We start from the raw sequence: 25,767 nt of genomic DNA on the forward strand, positions 1-25,767 counted from the left end.
TTCATATAACAACGTAATGTCCAATGGACATCAAACTAATGAAGCTGATCTGAATACCTTCCCCCTTTCTATACCCCAAAAACCAGGGATAAAATCAGCTTATTTATGTGACATGAGGACACCACCTTAGGAAGAAGGAAGGAACCAGACTAATCATTAACTACTGCAATGTAAATGCGCATGAGTAGAGTCTCCTTCATTTGAAAGGAAACTGCAATGAGATGGCATAGGATGAAGTTAAGAGGTTAGGCTCCGGAGTAATTTAAGGAAATACTTTTTACAGAAAGGGTGGTAGATGCTTGGAACAGTCTCCCAGAAGAGGTGGTGGAGACAGCGATTGTGCCTGAATTCAAGAGGGCCTGATATAGGCACATGGGATCTCTTGGAGACGACTAATAAATAAACTGAGTGCCCTCGGGATGGGTCCCAAAGTGACGGGCTGGGTCAAGAACTGGTTGAGTGGAAGGTGACAGAGGGTAGTGATCAATGGAGATTGCTCTGAGGAAAGGGATGTTACCAGTGGTGTGACTCAAGGTTCTGTTCTTGGGCCTGTTCTTTTTAACATTTTTATAAATGATATTGCTGAAGGGTTGTTGGGTAAGATTTGCCTCTTTGCGGATTATACCAAAATCTGCAATAGAGTAGACACGCTGGATGATGTAAACAACATGAAGAAAGACCTGGCGAAGCTTGAAGAATGGTCTGAAATTTGGCAGCTAAAATTTAATGCTAAGAAATGTAAGGTCATGCATTTGGGCTGCAAGAACCAGAGGGAATGGTACAGATTAGGGAGTGAAGTTATGTGCACGACAGAAGAGTTGGACTTGGGTGTGATCGTATGTGATGATCTTAAGGTGGCCAAACAGGTTGAAAAGGTGACAGCGAAATCTAGAAGGATGCTAGGTTGCATAGGGAGAGGTATGGCTAGTAGGAAAAATGAGGTATTGATGCCCCTGTATAAGACTTTGATGCAACCTCATTTAGAATATTCTGTACAAATTGTCCAAATACAATGAACCAAAATCTCCCTCCTTTGCAAAGCACCTGCTGCTACAACCATGATTTTCGAGATAGTCATTGGAGCCCTGGTAAGCCTGAACATATGTGCAAAGAACTGAAAATGTTAATCCAGAATTGAAAACCATAGATAGTGCTGATGCTTTGCCCAAATGAGGATATGCAAGTAGGCCTCTCTCAAGTCAAGTGAGGTGAAAAACTCATTGATGAATGGCCACAATAACTGGCCCAAGCTTCCATACAAAATTTAAGCATTCAAGGGCCCTGTTCACTTGCTTGAGATCCAAAATGAGACAAAAGGTGCCTTCCTTTGTGGTACTCAAAATTATCAGATTATCTGCCTGCTCCTCATCCCTGCAGCAGAACCAGCCTGATCACCTCAAACTGCATTAGACTTGACAGCGTTGTCTAGACTACCACTGCCCCGAATGACAACCTGCAAGTAAACTCTATGAAGTTATCAAGCAGAAGATGAATGGATGGTAGACACCTGGAATGGGTGGTAGACACCTGGAATGGGCTTCCGGAGGATGTGATAGGACAGAGTACATTAAGGGGATTCAAAGAGGGATTGGACAAGTTCCTGAAGGTTACGGGGATTGAGGGATATAGATAGAGGTAGAGATAGGATTATGAAAGGGTATAGATAGAAGAATAATGGGGATTGAAAGGTTTTAGATAAAGGATCACTTACAGGTCATGGACCTGATGGGCCGCCACAGGAGCGGACTGCTGGGCACGATGGACCCCTGGTCTGACCTAACAGAGGCAACTTCTTATGTTCTTATGAATGAACTCTTTATACCCCTTATATAGACTTCTTGTGGGCCCCTTTGATCTGAGACAATTTAGACCCACCTTTTGTAGAAATGCCATAAGCATATGCACAGTGGAACTACTGAACTGAGCCCCCAAAAACCACAATGCATTCCTCGGGCACCCACCTATAATACCAGCTGTAACCTCTAAGCCTCCCCTGTAGGCAACCCTGAAAAGGTTGAGCCCAGGATGGAACTCTATTCCACTAAGAACTATGCACTCTCTGGGCCTATACTACCAAACTTCTTTGAATTGTCTTCTAGCTTACTGAAATCAAGACCAGGCTCTGAAACGATCCTCCAGGAGCCCGGGTTCCTCATACTCTACTAAGCTCTTATCCAGTTTGCTTATATCTCCACCAAATAGTAACTTCTCTTTAAAGGAAAGCTTGCTAAGTCAATGCTTAGAAGCCATATTCGTTGCCCAGTTATACAGCCACAAAGACCAATGTACCCCTACCAAGTGCCATACTCTTGACCAATGTGTGAATAAGGTTGTATAGTGAAGACCTTATCCATCTCTAGTTGAGCCACTCCCAAAGGTCTAACCATGTCTGCTTCCAGCCAAACAGCTGGCAATTACTTGGACCAGCAGAAAAACAGGCCTAAGCCACATAACACCTGCAAATGGTCACCTGCAAGGTTAGGACCTCCTCCTTCAACCAAACTGTAGTCTTTTAGCAACTGTCAAGACAACATTTCCTAATCATCTACCAGAATTAAATGCAAATCGGAACAAAATGTACCACATTTAGCTTTACATCCAGGGTGTCCAATGTTGCAGCTATCATGTCCTTATCAAGACCTGGAAAAGCCCAAACAGGCTTCTTAATTTCTTCCAACAAAGGATTCTCTACCTCACACACACACAACCAGTCCATCTTTGCAAGTTTTTGAAACCAACAATACTGGGCCAATTAAGGAGAGCAGCTCATCTCAATGGAAAAGCCAAACCACGGTTGTCTTCAAGTTTCAAGTTTCAAGTTTATTTAGATTTAATGGTTCGCTTAAAAATTCTAAGCGAATAACATTACAATAAATATAAGGGTAAAAACAGTTAAGATCATTTATGTGCATTAACAAACATATTCGTGAACACTTAACAATACAGACACTACTGAAGGAGTTGGGAAAAACAAGTGGGGTAAAAAGTTACAATGTTATTGTGTCCACATAGATAGACGAAGAAAATTGGATAGGGTAGGGTAGAACATTGGGATGGGGGTACCTAAAAGTAGAAAAATTTCGGAGTTTATGATATTTTCAATTGATAAAAGAAGATTCCTGTTTACGGGTTAAAGGAAGCCTTAAATAGAAATGTTTTTAGAGTAGTTTTGAATAGAATAAGATCTTTGATATTCCTAATGTAGAAAGGAAGAGAATTCCAGATAAGCGGGGCTTTGACTGAAAAAATATCATGTCGCCTAGTTCCTATTATTTTCAATGATGGAACCATAAGTAGCTCCTGACTATTAGACCGGAGAGAGCGATTTGAGGAGTGTGGAATTAATAAGCGGTTAATGAACTGAGGTTCATTTGTTGTAGTTGTTTTAAAGACTAATAATGCTGTTTTATATATAATTCTCTGGTTAATGGGTAGCCAATGAGATTTCATCAGATATGGAGTCACGTGATCATATTTCTTTCCATGATGTATTAATTTTATGGCGGTGTTTTGAATTATTTGTAAACGTCTTTGTTCCTTGTTTGTTATGTTTAGTAATAAAGAATTACAGTAATCTAATTTGGATATTATAAGTGAGTGGACTAAAATATTTACTGATTTTGGCTCTAAGTACTTGGACATTGAGCGGATTAGGCGCAAACGGTAGAAGCAGTTTTTAACTGTGTTGCTAATATGTTCTTGGTAAGAGAATTTACTATCGATGATTACACCTAAAATCTTAAGTGAAGTTGCTAATTCAATTGGTGTGTTGTTAATCGAAAAAGGGATTGATAGTTTTAGATCTTGTTTTGAAGGGAAAAATAGAGCCCTTGTCTTGGATATGTTTAATGCTAGTTTGTTTTGTACTAGCCAATTTTTTATTTGTTCTAATTTTTGGTTAATTTGAACTATGTCATTTGAATTTTCCGGGTTGAATGCATGAGTCAACTGGATGTCATCTGCGTAAGCGTAGGTGGTAAAACCTATAGATTGGCTTAGGTTTAGTAAGGGGGATAAAAAAATATTAAATAAAAGAGGAGACAAGATAGAGCCCTGGGGAATACCATAATTTTGGGAAAAAGGTTTCGAAATTGTATTGTTAAAGCGTACCGTAGAAGTACGGTTAGAAAGATAGGAGGTAATCCATTGCAAGGCTAGGTCGCTAACGCCTATGGAATGAAGTCTGTCCAGAAGAAGAGAATGGTCAATTGTGTCGAATGCGGCTGAGAGATCGAGAGAAAATAAAATTACCGAGTTGTGATGATCAAGATTATAAATGATATTGGTGGTGAGCCCAATTAAGGAATATTCTGTATTATGATGTTTCCTGAAGCCTGTTTGATTGGGATGTAAAGCATTGGTGGAATTGGCAAAGTCTGATAGTTGAGTGAATATTACTTTCTCTGTGATTTTTGCTAAGAAAGGAATATTAGCAATTGGACGATAGTTGGTGGGGTCGTCATAGCTGATTTTGTGGTCTTTTAATATAGGAGATATTGTTGATGCTTTCCAACTTGTTGGTACTGCCCCTGATGTAAGGCTTTTTTTAATTATTGAGTGCAATAGTGGGCCAAAGCAAGAAAAGTATTTTTTTAAAATTAAGGGAGGAATGATCTCAGAGGGAGTATTTTTTAAATTAATACTTTGAAAAATTGATTTTATTTCGTCTAACGATGGAACTTTATAGTTAGAACACTTAGCGCAAGGAATTATGTTATTAGTGTGTGACTCCGAGGGATTAGTGGTAGGATCAGAGATAAAATTTTTACGGATGTTTGTGATTTTTTCGCAGAAAGCCTCTGCCATGGTTTGAGCTGAAAGATTTGAGCGTTTATTTTCGTTTTGGGGTTTTGGATTGAAGGATTTTAATATAGAGAATAAGATAGAAGAATTTCTGGCTAATTTAATTTTATTTGAGTAGAAAGTTTTCTTGGACTCATTAATTTTATTTTTATAGTATTGCGATTGTTCTATGAAAGCTTTTAAGTTTACGTTATTTTTGTTTTTTCGCCATTTTCTTTCCAAAGATCGTAGTTGCCTTTTAATTAGTGAAAGTTCTGGTGTATACCATGGGTTTTGGGTTTTTTTGTTGGATATTGTTTTATTAATTAGGGGAACCTCTTTGTCTAATAGGAGTTGGATTGTTTCATTCCAAGAATTAAGTTGGTGTTCGAGGGTATCACTTTCTAATAAGGGAGGCCTTGAGAGAAGGAAAGCAGAAACTGAAGAGAGTTCTAATTTAGTGTAATCACGGTAAGTTATTTTCTTGGGAATTGGAGTTGGGTTTATTTTATTGTTTATTGTTAACTCGAAAGATATTAAGTGATGATCTGACCAGGGAACTGGAGTATTTAAGGTATTGTTGCAGTAAAGATGCTCTGATTTAGGGATAAAAATCATATCCAAAATATGTTCGGCCTTGTGAGTAGGTTCATGGATGAGGGGATGTAAGTTAAGTATTTCAATGTAGGTTAAGAGCTCTTTTGTGAGGGGGTTGGAAAGATCGTCGAAATGAAAATTGAAATCTCCTAATATTAGAGGAAATTCCGATGTGGAGCTGTAATCAAAGATCAAATTTTGAAGAGAAAATAAGCTATTTTGATTTGTTGGAGGTGGAATGTACAATAAAAGTATGTCAATTTTAGGAGTAGAGTTAAGTTGGACCTGTAAGAATTCAATTTCAGTATTTCCAGTGGAATATTCGATAGTATTTAGGCTATCCTTTAAGTAAATTATGGCTAGCCCACCTCCTTTTCGGTTCTGACGGTGATTGAAAATAAATGTGTAGTTTGGTGGGCAGCAATAGGATAAATAAGCTTCTTCGCCTTCTGTTAACCAGGTTTCTATTATGCAGAGTAAATGTAAGCTTTCTGTAATAATTTTTTCTTTGACTAAGTGGTATTTACCTTTGATAGACCTGGAATTTATAAGTCCTAGCTTTAATTTATTAGAATTGGGTATGAGAGAGTTAGAACGAATTGTGGATGGTATAATAACGTTAGAGGCGTGATTTTTGTTATAGGTGTTGCCTTGCGTTAGTTGAAGAGATTTAATTAGTACCTGTCGTGGTTCGGTTGTTTTAGGTTTTGGTGGCCGGTGGCCCCAGTGAACCGGTATGTGTGAAGGCTCACTTGAGCCCTGGCTATATGGGTTCATGGGTGACTCAGAGATAAGAAGGCTCATGGTTGCTAGGAAGATAGACACAGTATAGAAAAGATTAGTGTTGGCAAATTGTTTAAGATGTCGATTGTGAATAAAGGGGGTGTCAGCGCACTCCGGCTTCGCACAAAGGAGCGCACTAAGGAGCAGAACCTGCTCCTTAGGTGCGCTCCTTTGGCGCGCGCCGCAAGAGACGTGACTTTAAATGTCATGTACCGGGGTATTAGGGGGCGGAGTCCTCGGCGCGCCGCCGCTGCGCGGCGGCGAAAGGTCAGGTGAGAGACTGCAGAGAAGAATAAAACCACTGTAAAATAACAGCAATAAAGAATAAAACCACAGTAAAATAACAACAGTAAAAACAGCAATTGAAACTTGAATAGTTGAAGTTAAAAATTATAGTTATAGTTACCGGTAAAACAAATTAAAACAATGAGCAGTTATAAAAACAATAGTGAGCCAAGGTGCCGTGAGCAGTAAAACAAAGAGTGAGCAGCGTGCGCCGCAAGAGACGTGACTTTAAATGTCATGTACCGGGGTATTAGGGGGCGGAGTCCTCGGCGCGCCGCCGCTGCGCGGCGGCGAAAGGTCAGGTGAGAGACGGGGTATTAGGGGGCGGAGTCCTCGGCGCGCCGCCGCACAGCGGCGGCGAAAGGTCAGGTGAGAGACGGTAAAACAAATTAAAACAATGAGCAGTTATAAAAACAATAGTGAGCCAAGGTGCCGTGAGCAGTAAAACAAAGAGTGAGCCTGGTGGCAACTCCTCTTCCAACCACTCAAGACTTACTCCCCCTTCCAGATCCCCACATCTTCAGTGAATCCAACTCCTCCAAACTGTCCCACAGAGACTCTAGCCTTCTTGGCTCCCAACGGGCCATGCCTGGTGGAAGTAGGCATGCCTGGATGTCCTGACTACTCTATATGTCAATCCTTTCTTTAGGCAATCCTTTCTCCAGCTGAAGGATTGAGCCTGACCTGCTGCCTTACTAGTACCTCTTGTCAGCAGTGCTCTAAACTCAGTACAGGAGGCTCTCTCTGAAATGGCTCCTCATTCACAGGTGGTGATTCTCAATATCAGGTCCTCATCCATGGAAGCCTGCTGCCTGTTTACTGGTCTGCATCTCAACTCCCCAGCACACAGTCCCTCGTTACAACTCACTGCAGCAGCAGGAGCTGCACTAATCAGGGAAGCAGTGTGAACACACAAATGGCACTACCAACCCATCCAAGCTGAGCACTAGTGTCACACAAATGGCACTGCCAACCCATCCAAGCTGAGCACTAGTATCACACAATGTACAGCACTTCTCCTGCTGCTGGGCCACTTGCTGAACCTGCTGACTCCGTGTCCTCTTTATGGCTTTGGGAAGCTCACTATCCCATCTCCATTGCCAGGCTAGAAACATCCTCAGTTGCTGTATGCTGCAAAAAAGTTCCCTGTGAGACACTTTAGGCTGTCCGACTGCACAGATGTCTCACTTCTCCAGCTGCTAAAGACAAAGAAATCATGACAAGGAGGCAGCTGCACAGAATATTTTCTGTCTCAATCTGCTGGTAGGAGAAGGCAAACCTATGCATCTGAACTGATCTGGAAGGAAAATAAGGAGTAATTACTTTGTTTTATTAGTGTGTGCACAAACCTTAGCTATATTTTTCTAAACAGATTTCAGAAGAATCTCAGAACACCTCTGTACTTTCATTGCTAGACAAGTCAAGGTTCCTGAAAGAAAGGTTTGCAGAACTTTAGCTAGTCAATACATCTACAAAAACACCTACAGGTTATAAACTACACAGAGGCTTTCCCATCCCTACCTACCTTACTCAGTTCTTCCTGAAGGCCTTGCTTCATAAGCTAAAAAAAAATAAAAAAAGAGAGAGAAAGAGAGAAGATCTCTATTAATGAAAGCCAAAAAAAAAAATTTATTGTTAGGATCTCATAAGTTTGGGGGGTATTTAGCTCACCCCTTTATCAATTGTAGCTAAATGTGAGTTACATCCAGTTACAGTAGGCATTTTCCTGTCCTCAGAAATTTGTACCCAAGGCAATGGAAGATTAAGTGATTTGCCCAAGATAACAAAGAGCCACAGAGACATTTGAACTAGGCTTCCTTGGTTCTCAGCCTACGGCTCTAACCATTAAGCCACTCTTGCACATGATTCATTTAAGTAAGATTTCTTCTAGGACTGTAAGAGAAAGTTGATCAGTTAATAGCTATGATGAGGGAAGTCTCTTATGGATATAAGAGATGGTAATGCATGTTGGGTATGCGCTACACTCCCAGGTAACGCCCTCTAGCTCCAAACAGCCCGGAAATGATCTTACTCATCGCCTAACAAACCTCTGCCTTAGCCTACCTCCGCAAATCAGATTCCTTAAAGCACGCAATATGTGTACCCTTGGAGGTATGGGGACCACTTGTTTGGGGTATACAGCCTGGCCGCAAATTCCTGCCCATCATAGAGGCGGCCGCCACCACCAGGGATCCCATGTTCCTGCCCACCGTTGAAGTTACTTCTTGCAATCTTTGCCTGCCCGCCTGCCTACCCCCGCCCCCGAAGCCAACAGTTGACACCTTCTTCAAGCTACACTCGCTCCTTCGGTCTTCAGAAGTACTGCTTGCATGGACGGTGCACACAGCAATTCACACACTACACGCAAGTAGCTGACCCAGAAACCTTCTCTCCTATATCAGAGTTGACATCAGAGGGAAGGCTTATGGGTTAGCCACTTGCGCCGTCCCTGCTGCAGACAGAAAGAATGAGTGCGGCTCGGACAAGAACTGGGTCAGCTTTGGGGGAGGGGAGGCAGGGAGGGAGGAATACCCAGCTGCAGCAGGGGCAGGCAGGAAGCCAGGATCCCTGGAAGCAGTGGAGGCTTCTACAGATGGGCAGCTACTTACGTGCAGGGAGGGAGAGGGGGCATGAACTCGACACAGATGGAAGGGAGGGGACAGGGATAGATAGGGGGAAGAGAGAGAGCATGCGAGCGAGAGCAAGAGAGAGAGAGAGAGCGCGAGCGAGAGGAAGAGAGAGCAAGAAAGCGCGAGCGAGAGGAAGAGAGAGCGAGAAAGCGCAAGCGAGAGGAAGAGAGAGCGCGAGCGAGCAGAAGAGAGAAAGCGCGAGCGGAAGGAAGAGAGAAAGCGCGAGCGGAAGGAAGAGAGAAAGCGCGAGCGGAAGGAAGAGAGAAAGCGCGAGCGGAAGGAAGAGAGAAAGCGCGAGCGGAAGGAAGAGAGAAAGCGCGAGCGGAAGGAAGAGAGAAAGCGCGAGCGGAAGGAAGAGAGAAAGCGCGAGCGGAAGGAAGAGAGAAAGTGCGAGCGGAAGGAAGAGAGAGGGAGAGGAAGACAGAGCAAGAGGAAGAGAGAGAGAGGGGGAGGAGAGAGGGGAAGAGAGAGCATGTAGGAGGCAGAGAGAAAGATGTTGGACTGGTAGAAAGGAGGGAGAAATGTTGGATGTGGTAGTAGAGGGAGTGGGAGAGATGCACCCTGGATCTCTCTCTCTCTACCCCCCCAACTCCCTTTGCAGCAGGGGAGGGAGAGAGAGAGAGAGGGAGACATGTTGCCAATAGGGGCAGAGGAGAAAGAAAGAAAAGTTGGACTCAAGGAGGGACAGAAAGAGATGTTGGTTGGAGAATGGAATGAGGTCTGGAGGAGAGGAAGCATGCAATAGGCAGAAAGAAAGAAATATTGGATTGTGATTTATTAGCTGTAACTTAAACAGAAGAAACTATTTAATTATGGAGATTTTAAGATTTTAGTTTGTCTGTTATTTTATGCATGCTATTATTGATGTAAACCATGTAGTCTTTTCTTTAAACGATATAGAAAAGTTTTAAATAAATAAAATAATTAAATTTCTCCTCCTTCGCCTTTGAGTCTCACAATGCTACTTTTGCACTTCTTATCACTAACATATCTAAAAATTGTTATCCCCCTGTTTTACATTGTCTGCTATTTTTTTCTTCCATTTACATCTTTGCTTTCCTAACTACTTGACCAGCTTCTCAACTTTTCCAGCTATTTTTACTTATATATATATATATATATATATATATATACACATATATATATACTTTAGCTATGGAGGTTAGTTATATATATAATTGAAACTAACCTCCATAGCTAAAGTGCCCCCAGAGAGTGATCAACTAAATGCTTTGGTCCGCTCAGAGATATGAAACTCCAAGAGAGAAGGAAACCCTCTACTCTCGTGTGAGTTTATCGTCCGGTCATTGCGACCTTTAGATGTTGAATCACTCTCTGAAATTCTCTCCATCAGAATGGACTCAACAATGAGATCGAGTGGATTGCCTTTCTATAAGGAATCTATAACAGTGGTGCAACGTTGTTAGTTTTGTTTGCAAACTTCAACTTTATTGTACCATAAATTTTGTTTTTAGCAAGTGATATCACCGCGTAATGCACATAACGTACCTCCTTCCCTTTTACAACAAGGACCGGACGTTAGCGTTCGTGTCGGTTGAAAGAATTTTGTACTCCTCATAAAGGTACGTTGACATCATGCGCCTCTCCAACAGAAGTAAGTGTAAGTTGCATAGTGTAGTGAGCACGGAACAGAGTCCATACATTAGATGCAGTTTTTGAATAACTATTTTTGCATTGCAGATACAACCACATTATCATGGAGATAAATTGATCCGGAGATTAGCTAAGCTTTTTACACTTACTGCCATTTTAGCTCGGGTCTCCTGAAGCAGATTCCGAAACGGGGCCACGTTGGGACCCCCAGAAGTTGTAAAAGATAAGTGGAGTTTTTACTATAACCGGTGATATTTTTGTCTGTATGCAAATTAATATGAATTATCTATAAAGCCATTAACTATTTATAATATTATTATAGTGACAAGAGAAGAAAGTCTATAAAAAACAATTAAAAAGAAGAAAAAAGTAAACCACACAGCGTCTCAAAGAGTGATTCAACATCTAAAGGTCGCAATGACTGGACGGTAAACTCATCCCGAGAGTAGAGGGTTTCCTTCTCTCTCGGAGTTTCATATCTCTGAGCGGACCAAAGCATTTAGTTGATCACTCTCTGGGGGCACTTTAGCTATAGACGTTAGTTTTAATATACCCCTTTCTGACTTCTAGTATAGAAATCTAGTTTCCTGTTTTTTCTGTAGGAAATAGCTATTTTTACTTGGTTTCTCTCTGTGATCTTTTGTAATTTATGAAAGCTAATCTTTTTTTTCCTTACTTTCTCAGTTACTACGTTTGAGAACCAACATGGCCTTCTTTTCCTCCCACTGCTGGGGGTGGGAGGGTGATGGTTGGCAGCAGGAGAGATTGAATATCTCCCACTGTTGTGTTTTGTTTGGGGTTTTTTTGTCTTTATGTGTTTTTTTCTGCGCATGTGCCCATCGCTATCACATGGGCACATGCAAATTTAGCAAGTCTTCGCTACTCTCTGCCAACCTCATTTACATGAGCAATGGGCGGTTCATAGTCTGTGTCTCTCCCTGGCTTCCCTGCCTACCTGTATTTCTCTGTTGCACCATGCCGACCTGTCTCTCCGTGGCCCCCTTCTGTCTCACCCCCCCCTCCCAGAGCAAAACATGATTGTTTTCTGCCCCCCAGCACACCCCTTTCCCTCTCCCCCTGTTGTGTCATGCCTGCGTGCTCCGTGGCCCCCTTCTGTTCCCCCTTCTGATTGCTGTCTGCCGCCCTCCCCCCAAAGCAGCCCCCTTTCCCTCTCCCCCTGGTCCCCTGTTGTGCAATGCCTGCCTGCCCCATGGCCCCCTTCCGTTTCCACCCCCCCTCCCATTCTTACCCTCCCTCCATTCCTCGAACTGGAGCTGGGGCTGCATCATTCACCTCTCAGCCCAGATCTCCTCCTTCATGGCGGTGGGCAGGGCTGCAGGAAGACCGAGTGTGGTGGCAGCGGCAACCCCGACTCCTTCAGCACCATGTTGGGAAGGTGGAGAGCGGCCTGCGAGGTTCGCTACAGCGGCTGTCGAACCTCAGCAGGCCGCTTTGAAGAGCAGCGGCAGCGGGAGGGAGGAGTCCCTGGAACATGCACCTCCAGTTAGCGCAGGTGCCGTGAGGAGTGACACAGAAGCACACCTCATGCTACCAGGATTCACGATCGTTCAACAGCGCATGCGCGCACTAGGGTTTTATTATTATAGATATTTATATTACCTGTATAGTGGAATATCTTTTGTTCTTTCATTTGTATGAATAAAGAATTAAAAAAAAAAACAAAGTCGTCGCTATTCTCTGCCAACCACATTTACATGAGTGTTTTTTGGAGAATGGCTCTCTTTTTAAAATTCGGTATCAGAACAGCTGCGATAAATTAATAATAATTTTAAAAAGATTTGTGGGCCATTGATTACATATTCTAATGATCAGACACCTTAACCACCCCTTTTTTTTATTATATATGGTTATAAGTAGGGTGGGATTGGGATATATGATATTTGTTTTAACTGGTTTATTATTAATGGGTGGGGAGGGATTCTTTTATGCTTTGATGATTATAAGTAAGAATGTCAAGTGATCTGTAAAATTTATTTTTGATTGAATATTACACACTTGTTGTAAGATATGAAAACGAATAAAGATTTTTTTAAAAAAGAACAGCTGCGATAGAAGCCCGTCACTTTTTTAACACTTTTTTTGAGAATCTAGGCCTAAGTCCATTAGGGCCCCATCCCGCTTGGGTTACATTACCAACTGCTAGAACAGTTTTCTTTGTAGAGAATCCAGGATATCCCTACTTCTAGACAACCCTGCTATAGGGATATCCCAATCAACATCTGACATGTTAAAATCATCTATTAGTAATACTTTCCCTTTTAAAGCTATATTCTGAATGTCTGCTATTGAATCTCTGTCCACTTCTTCTGTCTTTGAAGGCCTGTATATTGCACCAATGTAAATACATTTCCCATTCCCTCTTTCTAGATTGACCTATAATGCCTCTTCCTTATCCTGCAAATCCTGCATTTGTGTGGCTTTAATATGATCTTTAACATATGCCGCCACTCCCCCTTCCTTTTCTTGCTACCCTGTCTTTCCTGAACAGATTATAGCCCCATGTAACTATATCCCAGTCATGCTTCTCCATGAACCACTCCTCTGTGATAGCTACTAAATACAACTCAGCCTCTTCCATCACAGTCTATAGACCCAGAACCTGGTTTCCCATGCTTCGAGCATTGGTATATAGAGCTTTCCAGACATGCCTATCTTCACACACTGTAAAATCTGAACATATTTACAGCATAGCATGTATAAATGTAAATGCCAAAACTCCACCTATGTGCATGTATGCCATTGTTTTAATTATTTTCACAGATAACTAGTACATAAGTGTCAGCACTCACTTTACAGAATCACCCTAAGTGGATAATCTTATTTGACCAAATCTTAATACAGCTATAGCAGATTCAACATTTAGTGGATAAGATAGAACATCAGGCTCAAAGAGAAGCAAAGGTTCAAATCTTGACAACATTCCTTATGACCTTAGTCAAATCACTTCATCTTCCACTGCCTGAGGTATAACTAGTGTGACCATATGGCTCCAGAAAAAAGGGGACGGATTGAGACATCCGGGTTTTACTTCCATTGAAAGCAATGGAAGTAAGGAGAACAGATTGAGACATCTTGGTTGCTTTCAATGGAAGTAAAACCCGGATGTCTCAATCCGTCCCCTTTTTTCTGGAGCCATATGGTGTGACAAACCCAGCACCAGCACTGGTCCAGTCCATGATAGGATCAAGTGCAGAAGAGCTGACCAGATTGATTCTGGCGCTCAACTTGAGGCTGACCTCCCTTGCCCCCTTAATCAAAGAGATAGTGAGCTGGAACAGAGGCAAACAGATTGGCAACAGCAGCCTCTGGGCTTTAGAACAGCTAAGGAAGCCACGAGGAAGGTAACTGCAATAGAAAAACCTAGACAGAGAAAAGCTGCTGTAGAGCCAAAACCCATCCCCCGCTACTGGCTGAAGGGGATTGGCTCTGATCTGTTTAAAAGCAGGCTGAGACAAACAGGAGGAGGAGGAGCGAGTGACGAGGGCGAGTCACTCCCACAGCCCAAGCCAGGAGAGGGGCTGTGGAACAGGGCAGCAGAGGAAAACGTGGTGGATTATCCCATGCAGGATTTGGAGGAAGTCTTAACCCCTTCAAACTATCAGGGTCCAGACCAGGTAGAAGGCATGGAGATAGAAATAGCTGGTTCTAGGGTAGAAGGCCAGACAGAAGGTATGGAATTTTGAATGAAAGAATGAAGCAACGGGGAAACTGTTTGTGGTTTGTGTTTTCCTTTTGCATATCGTTTTTTTTTCTCTGCTGCACAAGTTAAACCTGAAGAAGGGGATATATGTTGAGCTGTATAAGCAAGTGAAGTTTGAGAATAATACTTGCCTGAAGCCTGAATCAAGGTATACATTCAAAGACAAGTTTGTGAACCAGAGGCAAGCTGAAATGTTTAAAGTGCAGTTTGAACTGTAGGAATGTTGCTGTGACTCCCGTTTCAGGGAGCTAATTAGGTTAACCATCTCAGCTGGGTGATTTTTGCCTGCACGTAGGAGCTGAGAGAAAAGCTGAACTGCTAGCAGAGTGTGCTGTGACAATTTTGCCTAAAGAGTTTTTGTCTGCTTGAGAATGTATTGTAAGTTTGATTTTTGCCAATTTACTATTTTTGTTCCATGACCTGCAAAGTGATATTGTTTTGCTGTTGCATATCTTTTGACCTGGGGGTCAGAATAAACCACTTATTCTTTCCTAAAGAACTCGTTTGTCTGGTGATATGGTGAAACCTTGTACTTACCCTATATCTCGAGGGGCCTAGACCGTTGTCTGGGGCCACCTAAAAATCCTGAAGGTACCCCTAGTTGGAGGGGATGCGCCCGAATCCGTGTGTTTGTCACACGCTAGCCCTGGACTGCAAGAGGGTTTGTGACAGTTTGGTATCAGGAGTGCGGTCTGTTACCTCTTCAGGTGAAGATTGGGGAGTGCAAAGGTGGAAAATTTTTTTTTTGTTTTTACTCTCTACTATTGTTTGGTTCATCGGAACCAGGATTATAAATGCTGGTGAATGAAAGCGGCTTGAACATTCCAAGGATATCGGTTCCAGCGTCCGGAGTTTGGCTGCTGCAGGAAGGGTGGATAGCAGACCGGGGGTCAAGGCCATCGTCCTGAGCTGGCGAGGAACAAAAGGGGGACCAATAGGTCTCTGAAGAAGGGTGGTGCACCCTGTAATGAGCACGCAGGCGATGATGCATCAGTACCTCTGGTAAGCATATACAACAGAGGGGCTGGTGAAGATAGTTTCGGGGAGAAAGAACTGTGTGGTATCGCACTTGGAGTGTGTGTTTTTTCATTTTTTTCTACAGAGTCAGCATGGAGCCGGCGGCGTTAGCAGTGGTGGCTGGAGAACGACAGCGGCAAAATGAGGACTTAAAGAAGGTCCTGGAGACTAGTCACGGACTATGGCAGGCAAGCCAGGAGGCTAGCGAACGGCATCACAGTGACTTTATGCGAGCCATGGAGCAGCAGTCTCAGTTAATGGCGCAACTATTGAAGCCTACGTCTGGTGGACAGATACATATACCGGTATTGGGGACTGGTGGTACTCTACCTACGGTAGGACAAAACTCACTAAATTTATTGAATTTAAGTAAAATAACACCACAGGATGCCCCAGATGATTTTTTAAACTCTTTTGAGAGAGTTGCTGCTGCAGCAGGTTGGCCTCCAGAGCAGTGGGCGGTTCGCCTTCTGCCATGTTTGGCTGGCGAGACCCTTGCGGCTTTTCAGACCATTGCTGCGGATCAGGCCAGTAGTTACCCAGCTGTGAAAGCACATATCCTAGACTTTCTGGGGTATACAAGAGAATATTACAGGCAAACCTTTCGTGCTCTCCAGTTAAAGGTTAGAGAAAGACCTAAGGCGCTGTTACAACGCCTAACGAAAGCTGCAGAGAGGTGGTTACAGCCTTTCTTGGCAGACCCACGAGCGATGTTCGCTGAGTTAGTCAGGGAACAATTCCTAGAAGCTCTGCCCCAGAACATAAAGGGGTGGATCCAGAAACAAGGATGCCAGGATCTGACACAGACATTATCTGTGGCAGAAGCTTATCTGGACGCCCAGGGACTTCCCGAGAAACCAGGCCCAAGTTATAGACCCCAGACACAGTTCCAGAGGGACACTACACTTCAGGCTCCTACGAATAATAACATGCCACCCAGGAACCCTCAGAATCGTATGCAGAAACCCCTTAATCCAGCTCCCATATATTGCTTCAGGTGTGGGGGAAAAGGACACCGTCAAAGGGAATGCAGGGAAAGAAGGGATTTTACTATTGCATGTGGGGTAAGGAGAGCTAGTCACGGAGAATATTTTCAGAAAGTACAAGTGGCTGGTAGGACAGTGTCTGCCCTGATTGATACGGGGGCAGAACAGAGCGTTATGGCACAGAAATTATGGCATCAAATTAGGGGTGCCAGCCCCAGTGATAAAGGGTTGGATACAGTGAAGGTGTGGTGTGTGCATGGTGATATGAGGGAGTATCCCCGTCAGCAGGTGAACTTGAGAGTTGGGGGAGAAATGATTGAGCTAAAGGTAGCCGTTGCTCAGAATATACCTCATTCCTTGATCCTGGGTCAGGATTGGCTCAGAACCAAGGTTAGGGGTGATTACAAGACCCCTACCGGATGCAGGAGGGGGGAAGAGACCCAGATTAAGGGTAGACTGATATTGGGAGCATGGTCTAAGCAATATCAGTTCCAATCCAGGAGGGCCAGAGGAGCAGGGGACTGGCGAGCTAGAAATGGTGGAAAAGAATGGCAGCCCACAATCAGATGGGTACCCTTATCTGAAAAAGCAAAGGCCCCTACACGAGCATATGGGAAGGCTGCAGGGTACGATCTTTATGCCGCACAGGAACAACTGATTCCCGCCAATGGGAGAGCCCTGGTTAATACTGATTTACAGTTGTCTCCGCCACCAGGCTCGTATTTAAGGATTGCGCCCCGCTCAGGTTTAGCATGGAAAGCTTCGGTAGATGTAGCAGCAGGAGTTATCGACCCTGATTTTCGGGGTAATGTAGCGGTCCTATTGGTAAATCACGGGTCTGTACCATTCCAGGTACAGCCTGGAGATTGCATTGCCCAGATAGTGTGTGAACGTATATGGGCGGCAAGACTGGAGAGATGGGTTTACTTCCCTGAGACTAAGAGGGGTATGAAAGGCTTTGGGTCATCGGGGAACACACAACCTAGTAAACATGGACGATTGTCTGACCAGGATAATATACCTCCTCAAGTGAAAAGTAAGGTGACAGAAAACATCCAAATACAGAGTTCTGAAACACCTACTCCGGCAACCTTCCCGGTTCCGGGAGACTCACACAAGGGGGAGCACAGTGAGGGGGCCGAATGGAGGAAGGATATGGAGGAATTACAAGCTCAGATAAGAGCTCTGACAAAAGATAAAGAGGCTCTGGGTAAAGAGATAAAGCAGGAACTTGAAGAACAAAATCAACAAAATATAGGGTCCTTTAATAAAGCTCTAGAGGACTTGACCAAGCAACTTTCTCAAGTGGGAGAGCAGGTTGCAGGAAATCAGCAACAGCAGAGTGAGTTAAAAAAGCTTATGGAAGGTTTGGCAGGAAAATGGAAAGACAAGGAGGGTGAAACATGTAAATGGGTAAAGCAAAATCAAATATTTGAAACCCAGCTAGGCCAGTATAAATCTCAGTTGAACAGAGTGGAAGAGGTGTTGGGTGACTTACAGGCTCAACTGGAACAGACAAAGGAGGGTGGTATGGAAGAAATATCAGAGGCTGTAGCAGCCTTAGCCCACAGGGTATTCAGTCTAGAAGGGTTGGAGTGCACAAAGGGCTTAGATGATTGTGAGTCAAACAAAGTCCCAGTGTTACGGTGGCCTGATGACTTCTGTGATACAAGCCCTAGTCCGAGCCCTTCTGATAAAAGAAACAAAAATAGGAAACGCCATTGAATTTATTTAGGCTGTCACATATTCCTGTGAATATAGGGACTCCTCAGGGTACAAGTGAGGGTCATCCTTTAAGGGTGGGGGAATGTGACAAACCCAGCACCAGCACTGGTCCAGTCCATGATAGGATCAAGTGCAGAAGAGCTGACCAGATTGATTCTGGCGCTCAACTTGAGGCTGACCTCCCTTGCCCCCTTAATCAAAGAGATAGTGAGCTGGAACAGAGGCAAACAGATTGGCAACAGCAGCCTCTGGGCTTTAGAACAGCTAAGGAAGCCACGAGGAAGGTAACTGCAATAGAAAAACCTAGACAGAGAAAAGCTGCTGTAGAGCCAAAACCCATCCCCCGCTACTGGCTGAAGGGGATTGGCTCTGATCTGTTTAAAAGCAGGCTGAGACAAACAGGAGGAGGAGGAGCGAGTGACGAGGGCGAGTCACTCCCACAGCCCAAGCCAGGAGAGGGGCTGTGGAACAGGGCAGCAGAGGAAAACGTGGTGGATTATCCCATGCAGGATTTGGAGGAAGTCTTAACCCCTTCAAACTATCAGGGTCCAGACCAGGTAGAAGGCATGGAGATAGAAATAGCTGGTTCTAGGGTAGAAGGCCAGACAGAAGGTATGGAATTTTGAATGAAAGAATGAAGCAACGGGGGAAACTGTTTGTGGTTTGTGTTTTCCTTTTGCATATCGTTTTTTTTTCTCTGCTGCACAAGTTAAACCTGAAGAAGGGGATATATGTTGAGCTGTATAAGCAAGTGAAGTTTGAGAATAATACTTGCCTGAAGCCTGAATCAAGGTACACATTCAAAGACAAGTTTGTGAACCAGAGGCAAGCTGAAATGTTTAAAGTGCAGTTTGAACTGTAGGAATGTTGCTGTGACTCCCGTTTCAGGGAGCTAATTAGGTTAACCATCTCAGCTGGGTGATTTTTGCCTGCACGTAGGAGCTGAGAGAAAAGCTGAACTGCTAGCAGAGTGTGCTGTGACAATTTTGCCTAAAGAGTTTTTGTCTGCTTGAGAATGTATTGTAAGTTTGATTTTTGCCAATTTACTATTTTTGTTCCATGACCTGCAAAGTGATATTGTTTTGCTGTTGCATATCTTTTGACCTGGGGGTCAGAATAAACCACTTATTCTTTCCTAAAGAACTCGTTTGTCTGGTGATATGGTGAAACCTTGTACTTACCCTATATCTCAAGGGGCCTAGACCGTTGTCTGGGGCCACCTAAAAATCCTGAAGGTACCCCTAGTTGGAGGGGACGCGCCCGAATCCGTGTGTTTGTCACACGCTAGCCCTGGACTGCAAGAGGGTTTGTGACAATGGTCACACTAGATAACTTAAGTGTAAGCTCTCTGGGATAGGGAAATACCCACAGAAACTGAATGCAATCTAATTTAAAAAAAAATTGTAAGCTAAATAAAATTCAAACATATATGTTCAGTGGTAGCACCGATCAATATACCACTACTGAATAGCTAACCCATTTCTTAGAAGAGATTGCATTTCATGCTGTCTGGTTTATAAATGCTCTATAATAAGTAAAAAGCTGATACAAGAGAAGTTTTCTGTGGAATTAAAGTTGGCTGCTTACATTGGTCAGTAAACAAGTGGTGTGAGTGCATCTTGTTGCCTTGGTTCTCACCTCTAATGCCTGCAGCTGCTCTTTCAGCAGCCTTTTCTCCTCCTTCTCCATTTCCCACTTCAGTTCCACCTCTAAATAAAAAGTAGTAAGGAAAAAAAAATCAGAGGCAGACAGGGCAAGAAGAAGATACCCAGAAGCATTTCAGGGAAGAATGCCAGGTCTTGTTTCACTCCTAGAAGAGCACCCGTTTTCCTGAACAAATGGGGGTGGGGAGCACAGTAGAGTTCCTACCTTGTAATTCCTTCCAGCGCTGATCCTGCACAGAGCTTTTTATGTCCTCCTGAGAAAAACACAAGAGTGCCAGACAGGATCAAAATACAGGCCAAAGTGACAGGACAGAATTTATTTGCTTTGTCTTTCCCCTACCAGCTGTGTTAACAGTGGGCTGCCACCTGGTTCCTGATGTTTATCCCCAGTGCTCTGATTCATTTGCTGGTCTAGGACGGCACCAGGTGATGCTACATGTCCATTCATTTTGGCCCCCTCTGGTAGCTCCTTCTCCAAGCGTTCCTGAAGAGCTGAGGATCAGAAAACAGAACTGAAAAGGACAATGTTGACGACATCACTACCAATCCAAGTTAAAGCAGAAGCCAATGTGTATGCTGACTTTTGTGACATCTTTGACACCATGAAGTAGGACCCAAACAAAACACCATACAATACTCCACATGGTAGGAAATAGAACCTGGGTAGCAATAAATACAGGAAAGGCCCATCGAGGACTGTTTTATCAGTAAAGGTATCTCTGCCTGGTTCTCCAACTAGACACGCCTCTTATTGGTCTAGTGGGCTTCTCCTTCTTGAGCTCGAGTTGTAGATAAGTGGGTCTATAGCTCAGGCCCAAGTCTCCAGTTTCTGGTACACAAGGTCAAGAGTCTAAATCCTGGAAAACTTCACAGAATATCAACCTCCCCTCTCCATCCGCCTGAACCTTAGGACCCTATTTGTCCATCTAATCTTTATGGCACTGGACAAGTGGAGACGTTACATGTATTTTGAGATAGGCTTGAATTATGGTCTTCCGAGGAATATTCTTTCCAGTTTACCAATTAACAAAGTTGATAGTGAATGTACCTTCAAGCAAGGAAAGTCTGTATATTGTATACAAGACAATCCCGAATAGTCACTGGCTGGGGAGGGGCAGGCTCTCAAAAAAAAAAAAAAGTAGAAATTAGGTTCTTACCTGCTAATTTTCATCATTTTAGTCCCTCCAGACCGGCACAGAACGGATAGGTTTACACTCCTCTGCCAGCAGGTGGAGACTGAGAACACATTGACTTTTGACAGTATACTTCTCCCTCCGTATTTGCGGGGGCTAGGTGCAGAGCTTGGAATATTGCAAATAATTTTTAGGGCCGACTCTGATGCACCCCCGCCTCCCTCCTGCGTCCCCGACCTTACCTGGTGGTCTAGCGGTGACGCGGGGCAGGAGCGATCTTCCTATGCTCCTGCCCCATGCAGAGTTGTCATCAAAATGGCTACTGTGAGTTCCCACTGTAGTCTCGAGACTACAATGGGAACTCACGGCAGCCATTTTGATGATGGCTCTGCACGGGGCAGGAGCATAGGAAGATCGCTCCTGCCCCACGTCACCGCTAGACCACCAGGACAACAGCTTATAACACCAGTAAGTGCTATATTTTGAACTACAGGATCAGCTCAGGCAAACAGGATTTTTAGGATTCTTTTTGATAATCCCATTCAAACCACGTCATCTCAGTAACATAACATTGCAGCTTAAATGGCACACTTGAGTGTAACAGCCCATAAACTAGTTTAAAGTATTACTTACTAGTTCAAGTTACATTGCTTGATAAGAAAGCAACCAAGCGCTTGTGGGGTTTTGGTTTGTTTTTACTTACCATTTCCTCAGCTTCCCAAAAAGTTGTTTACTGTCACCAGGTCACCTTTCATCCAAAATGCATCCAGAGTAAATAAAAATCTTCCAAGGCATTTCAGGTAAGGTCCAGGGAGGTTCGGGCAGCCTGCAAAAAAATCACGAATAATCGAATTCGCGAGTAGTGAAACTGCGAATCCGGAGGGAGAGCTGCAGTACAAGTGGGCTGTGCAGTCCCATCTACAATCAGTCTGACGTATAGCCAAGCAGGAACTAAGAACTGTGAACTATAAACACAACAAAGCAGTTGTCCAGATTGGACAGGGAAACACTGTTGGATACCAATTTGAACAAGAACCTTCAAGGTGTCCACACAGTTTACCAGCTAAGCCAAACAACCCAAACGATGCTGCTTTTACAATACTCCCCAAAAAACCAAGACAAAAAAAATATAGCAGGAAAAAACACTCTTCGTGAGAAACACCTAATAAAAATGACAAGGTTGAGTCTGTGCCAGTCTGGGGGACTAAAAAAAAAGAAAATTAGTAGGTAAGAACCTAATGTCTCCTTCTTTATTGTCCTTCCAGACCGGCATTGAACGGATGGAACATACAGCAATGTTACTTACCGTAACAGTTGTTATCCAGGGACAGCAGGCAGCTATTCTCACTAGTGGGTGATGTCATCCGACAGAGCCCCGATGCGGACGTCTCACAAGCATACTTGCTTGAAGAAACTTCAGAAGTTTCGAGATGCCCGCACCGCGCATGTGCGAGTGCCTTCCCGCCCGATGCACCGGGCGTGTCTCCTCAGTTCAGATAGCTAGCAGAGAAGCCAACCCAGGGGAGGTGGGTGGGACGTGAGAATAGCTGCCTGCTGTCCCTGGATAACAACTGTTACGGTAAGTAACATTGCTTTATCCCAGGACAAGCAGGCAGGTATTCTCACTAGTGGATGACCTACAAGCTAACCTCAATGGGATGGTGGGAGAGTTGGCAACTTAGGAGAATAAATTTTGTAATACTGTTTGGCCAAACTGTCCATCCCGTCTGGAGAAAGTATCCAGACAATAGTGTGAGATGAAAGTATGAACCGAGGACCAAGTGACAGCCTTACAAATCTCCTCAATCGGTGTCGATCTGAGGAAGGCTACAGAGGCCGCCATTGCTCTGACCTTATGGGCTGTGACTTTACAGGGAAGGGGTAATCCAGCCTGGGCATAGCAGAAAGAGATGCAAGCCGCCATCCAGTTGGAGATGGTACACTTTGAGACAGGGCGTCCCAACTTGTTCAGATCAAAGGAGACGAAAAGTTGAGGAGCAGTTCTGTGTGGTTTGGTGCGATCCAGGTAGAAAGCCAAAGCACGTTTACAGTCCAGAGTGTGAAGAGCTAATTCTCCAGGATGAGAATGAGGCTTTGGAAAAAACACAGGAAGAACTATGGATTGGTTGAGATGAAATTCAGAGACCACTTTAGGCAGGAATTTCAGATGAGTGCGGAGGACCACCTTGTCATGATGGAATACTGTGAAAGGTGGATCCGCCACCAAGGCCTGAAGCTCACTGACTCTGCGGGCAGAAGTGAGGGCAACAAGAAAAACCACTTTCCCAAGTGAGAAACTTCAGCGGAGCCTTGTTGAGAGGCTCAAAAGGAGGTTTCATAAGTTGAGAAAGGACAACGTTGAGATCCCAAACCACTGGAGGAGGTTTGAGAGGAGGATTGACATGGAAAAGTCCTTTCATAAATCTGGAAACCACAGGATGAGCAGAGAGAGGTTTCCCTTGCAGAGGCTGATGGAAAGCCACAATTGCACTCAGATGGACTCGTATTGATGTAGACTTGAGGCCAGAGTGAGATAGGTGGAGAAGATAGTCCAACACAGAAGAAAGGGAGGCTCGTTGAGGCTCCTTATGATGAGAAACACACCAGGTAGAAAATCTAGTCCATATTTGGGAGTAGCATTGTCTAGTAGCAGGCTTCCGGGAAGCCTCCAACACATCCATCACCGCTTTGGAAAACTGGAGAGGAGTTACGTTGAGAGGAACCAAGCTGTCAGGTGGAGAGACTGCAGGTTGGGATGGAGCAGAGATCCTTGATGCTGAGTAAGCAGTGAAGGAAACACTGGAAGAAGGAATGGCTCCCTGCTGCTGAGTTGAAGTAGAAGGGAGTTCCAAGGCTGTCTGGGCCACCGAGGAGCAATCAGAATCATGGTGGCATGGTCGGACTTCAGCTTGACTAGAGTCTTTTGAATCAGAGGAAACGGAGGAAATGCACATAGAAAGATTCCTCCAGTCCAGAAGAAAGGCATCTGCCTCGAGGCGATGAGGAGTGTAGATCCTGGAGCAGAATTGAGGCAGTTTGAAGTTGTGGGGAGCCGCAAAGAGGTCTATCTGAGGCGTCCCCCACTGAGAGAAGATCTGATGAAGGGACTTGGAATGGAGGGTCCATTCGTGAGGCTGGAGTTGACGACTTAAGTTGTCCGCCAAGGCATTGTCCGCCCCCTGAATGTAGACAGCTTTGAGGAAGGTGTTGTGGCGAATCGCCCAATCCCAGACTCTGAGAGCTTCCTGGCAGAGGGAGGCCGATCCCCGTGCCCCCCTGCTTGTTGACATAATACATGGCGACCTGATTGTTCGTGCGAATGAGGACCACCAGGTCGTGAAGCAGATGTTGAAAAGCCTGAAGAGCATTGAAAATCACCCTGAGTTCCAGAAGATTGATATGGCACAGCCGGTCCGCACTGGTCTAGAAGCCTTGAGTGCTAAGACCGTCCAGATGAGCCCCCCATGCTTAGGTCGAGGAATCGGTCGTGAGAACCTTCTGGTGGGGAGGAGTGTGAAACAGCAAACCTCTGGATAGATTTGAAGAGATCATCCACCAATGTAGAGACTGCTGAAGAGCAGGAGTGACCAGGATGTGACGAGTCAAATGGTCTGACACCTGTGTCCATTGAGAAGCCAGGGTCCACTGAGGAATTCTGAGGTGAAGTCTGGCAAAAGGAGTCACATGAACCGTAGAAGCCATGTGGCCCAGGAGAACCATCATGTGACTCGCTGAGATGGACTGGCGAGAAGACACTGACTGGCAGAGATGAAGCAGAGCATCCAGGCGCTGAGAAGGAAGGAATGCTCTGAGCTGGATAGTATCCAGACCCGCCCGATGAAGGGAAGAGACTGGGTCAGTTGCAGATGAGATTTTTGGGAAATTGATCTCGAACCCCAGACTCTGCAGGAACAAAAGTCTTTTGGGTCGCCGAGATGACCCCTGGAGCCAAGGCGGCTTTGATGAGCCAGTCGTCGAGGTAGGGAAACACCTGAAGACCATGGTTCCGGAGTGCAGCGGCCACCACCACCAGACATTTGGTGAAAACTCTGGGAGACGAGGACAGGCCGAAAGGAAGCACTCGATACTGCAGATGCAGATGTCCCACCCGAAATCTGAGGAATCTGCGAGAGGCCGGATGAATGGGAATGTGAGTGTAGGCCTCTTTTAGATCCAGAGAGCATAACCCGTCGTTCTGCTCGAGGAGGGGGTAGAGAGAGAGGCTAGGGTCAGCATGCAAAATCTCTCCCTGACCAGGAACTTGTTGAGTATCCTGAGGTCCAGAATAGGACGCAGGTCGCCCATCTTCTTCGGAACAAGAAAGTACCGGGAGTAGATCCCCCGGTTGTGTTGGTCCACAGGGACCGGCTCGATGGCCCGGAGCCAGAGCAAAGCCTGAGCTTCCTGAAGAAGAAGGGCGGTCTGGGTCAAGTTGGAAGGATACTCTCTTGGAGGATGGTCCGGGGGGACCAGATGGAACTGAAGAGAATATCCTTCCCTGATGATGGTAAGGACCCAAAGGTCAGTGGTTATAGCCATCCATCAATGGTAAAAATGATGGAGGCGACCTCCAATTGGAAAGACAGGGGATAGCAGAACGGTGTTGGTTATGCTTCCGATAAGAGAGTCAAAAAGGCTGAGGCGCCTTAGGAACAGCAGAAGGCTGAGGTTTTTGTTGAGACTTCTGCGGGGGCTGTCTCTTCGCTGGTTGCCTCGCAGCAGGAGCCTGCCTGGGAGTGTAACGCCGCTGATATATCAAGGGCGGTCGAGAAGGTCGAGACTGAGCAGGCTTAGGCTTGGGACGAAGGATGGACTGGAATGATTTCTCAT

The 25,767-nt window shown here is 44.6% G+C and overlaps 1 protein-coding gene across 5 annotated transcripts in view; it reads right to left on the reverse strand.

Moving 5' to 3' along the window:
- Positions 1-25,767, reverse strand: part of GRIPAP1 (GRIP1 associated protein 1) — a 207,344-nt gene that overhangs the window by 141,862 nt on the left and 39,715 nt on the right. For all 5 annotated transcript variants that reach the window (XM_033922931.1, XM_033922950.1, XM_033922940.1 and 2 more), the window contains exons 7-10: positions 20,145-20,296; positions 20,010-20,058; positions 19,779-19,849; positions 7,973-8,008 (exon numbers count right to left, since the gene is read on the reverse strand). In XM_033922931.1, the coding sequence (XP_033778822.1) occupies positions 7,973-8,008; positions 19,779-19,849; positions 20,010-20,058; positions 20,145-20,296 (308 nt within the window). The remainder of the gene's footprint in view (positions 1-7,972; positions 8,009-19,778; positions 19,850-20,009; positions 20,059-20,144; positions 20,297-25,767) is intronic.

This window comes from Geotrypetes seraphini, chromosome 1 (genome assembly GCF_902459505.1).
Source record: "Geotrypetes seraphini chromosome 1, aGeoSer1.1, whole genome shotgun sequence".
NCBI lineage: Eukaryota > Metazoa > Chordata > Amphibia > Gymnophiona > Dermophiidae > Geotrypetes > Geotrypetes seraphini.